Genomic DNA, 2,243 nt, shown 5'->3' with positions numbered 1-2,243 from the left:
TTCCTTACCTACTAAACATATGACTTGCAGGGGTGTTCTATTCTTCATTACCTACTGAACATATGACTTGCAGGGGTGTTCTGTTCTTCCTTACCTGTCAAACGACTGTGATTGACTGAGGTGTTCTGTTCTTCCTTACCTGTCGAACATGTGACTTGCAGGGCTGTTCTCTTCTTCCTTACCTATCGAACATGTGACTGACAGAGGTGTTCTGTTCTTCCTTACCTGTCGAACGTGTGATTGACCGAGGTGTTCTGCTGCGTCACCGTCGCCGCGTGTCCGTCACCAAAGTTCCACTCGAGGGTCAGGTCGCTTCCCGTGAAGCGTACTCGCAGCGTCGTCGCGTTGCCACGCAGCGCCGAGCCGGCGTGCACGATCGACAGCTCGCTGACGGCTGTCTGCAGGACGAGCTCGACGGGCTGAGAGCTGGCGTTGCTGATGTGGTTGACGGCCAGCACCTGTACAACGTACCTGCAATCAAGAATGTCACACCTGTACGACATACCTGCAATCAAGAATGTCACACCTGTACAACGTACCTGCAATCAAGAATGTCACACCTGTACGACATACCTGCAATCAAGTGTCGCATAGCGGTTGACATAGCATGTCTCACCTGTATGACGTGTACACCTGTACACGTACACTCACCTAGAAGAAGGCGTCACATATCGGATAATATAGCATGTCAATATAATATATAATATATATAATATATATGCTTAATATAGATAGTCTATCTGACCAGTTGTCACTGAAATCTGTCTGTTATTATGTTATTATCTGTTATTATGCATAAACCCACATTATTATACGCATAAACCCACATCATTAATACACACAAACCCATGGAGAACATAACGCACCTACAGCCAGGTCATATGCATACTCAGCACACACACATACACGCATGCAAGCACGCACACACACACAGACACACACACACACGTGCATGCAAGCACGCACACACACACACACAGACACACACACACACACGCACGCACGCACACACACACACACACAAATACATGCACGCACGCACGCACGCACACATACACACACACACACGCGCGTGCGCGCACACACACACACACACAGGTCGTCGTGACAACGCACCTTCCCGGCAGGTCGTATGCGTAGTGACGGGTTGGTGACACGGTGTTGACGTTGTCGCGGCGGGCGTCGCCCATGTGCCACGCGTACCAGCGTGGCGCGTCCGTCTCACTCACTGCCGTCAGCTCTATCTTCTGCTGCGTCGCATAAAGCATCTGTCCCACACGCAGCTCCACACCTAAACACATGTAACATCAATCATATACATAACATATAACACTTAATAGCTCCACACCTACATATACATGTAACATCAATCATATACACATAACATATAACACCTAATACATAACATATAACACTTAATACATAACATATAACATCATATACATAACATATAACATCATATACATAACATATAACACATAATACATAACATATAAGACATAATACATAACATATAACACATAATAGCTCCACACTGTACTAAACACATAATACCTAACACCCAACACAAAACACATGCGATATATTAAACACACACACCCACCCACACACGCACGCGCGCGCGCGCACGCGCACACACACACATCCACACGCACGCACGCACGCACGCACGCACGCACGCACGCACGCACGCACACACCCAAGGGCGCGTCTACCTACCTTGCACAGGGCTCTCCACATACACCAGTGCGCTCACTATCTCCTCGCCGACCAAGTTGTAGGCGCGCACGCGCACGCTGTAGTCGCCCGCCACCAGGTAGCGGTGCGAGACGTGCCACGCGCGCCGGCCAATCACGTCGCTCTCGTCGCCGAACGACCAATCAAACGTCAGGTTCGTGCCGGCGGACGTGACGGCGGCGAATCGCGTCGCGTCGCCGAGCCGCGTGAAGAACTTCGTGTCGTTCAGACGCAGGTCCGTCGGCGCCACCTGGGCGTGGAACTCGACGGCCGGCGCGAGGACCTCGCCGAGGATGTTTTGCGCCGTCGCCGTGACGACGTAGGCGCCCTCGCGCGTGTAGCGGTGGCGGCCCTCGGCGAACTGGTGTCCGAAGGCGGGGTGGAAGAGTCCGAGGAGAGTCTGAGTGGAGCCGTCTCCGTAATCCAGTACAAACGTCACGTCAGAACCTGCAGCAGCGGAAGAAGAGAGACACAGTGTGAGCAGGGGCGTAGCTACGGGGGGGGGG

At 52.0% G+C, this 2,243-nt stretch overlaps 1 protein-coding gene across 1 annotated transcript in view; it reads right to left on the bottom strand.

Moving 5' to 3' along the window:
• Positions 1-2,243, bottom strand: part of LOC106813330 (polycystic kidney disease 1 like 1-like) — a 10,949-nt gene that overhangs the window by 4,672 nt on the left and 4,034 nt on the right. Inside the window, exons 2-4 of the mRNA XM_014817453.1 lie at positions 1,720-2,184; positions 1,117-1,291; positions 226-471 (exon numbers count right to left, since the gene is read on the bottom strand). Of these exons, the coding sequence (XP_014672939.1) occupies positions 226-471; positions 1,117-1,268 (398 nt within the window). The 5' untranslated portion in view covers positions 1,269-1,291; positions 1,720-2,184. The remainder of the gene's footprint in view (positions 1-225; positions 472-1,116; positions 1,292-1,719; positions 2,185-2,243) is intronic.

This window comes from Priapulus caudatus, unplaced genomic scaffold (assembly GCF_000485595.1).
Source record: "Priapulus caudatus unplaced genomic scaffold, Priapulus_caudatus-5.0.1 Scaffold756, whole genome shotgun sequence".
In the NCBI taxonomy this organism is placed as follows: domain Eukaryota; kingdom Metazoa; phylum Priapulida; class Priapulimorpha; order Priapulimorphida; family Priapulidae; genus Priapulus; species Priapulus caudatus.
Note: the sequence above shows the minus strand (reverse complement) of the source record. Positions and strands in the feature narration are given on the sequence as shown.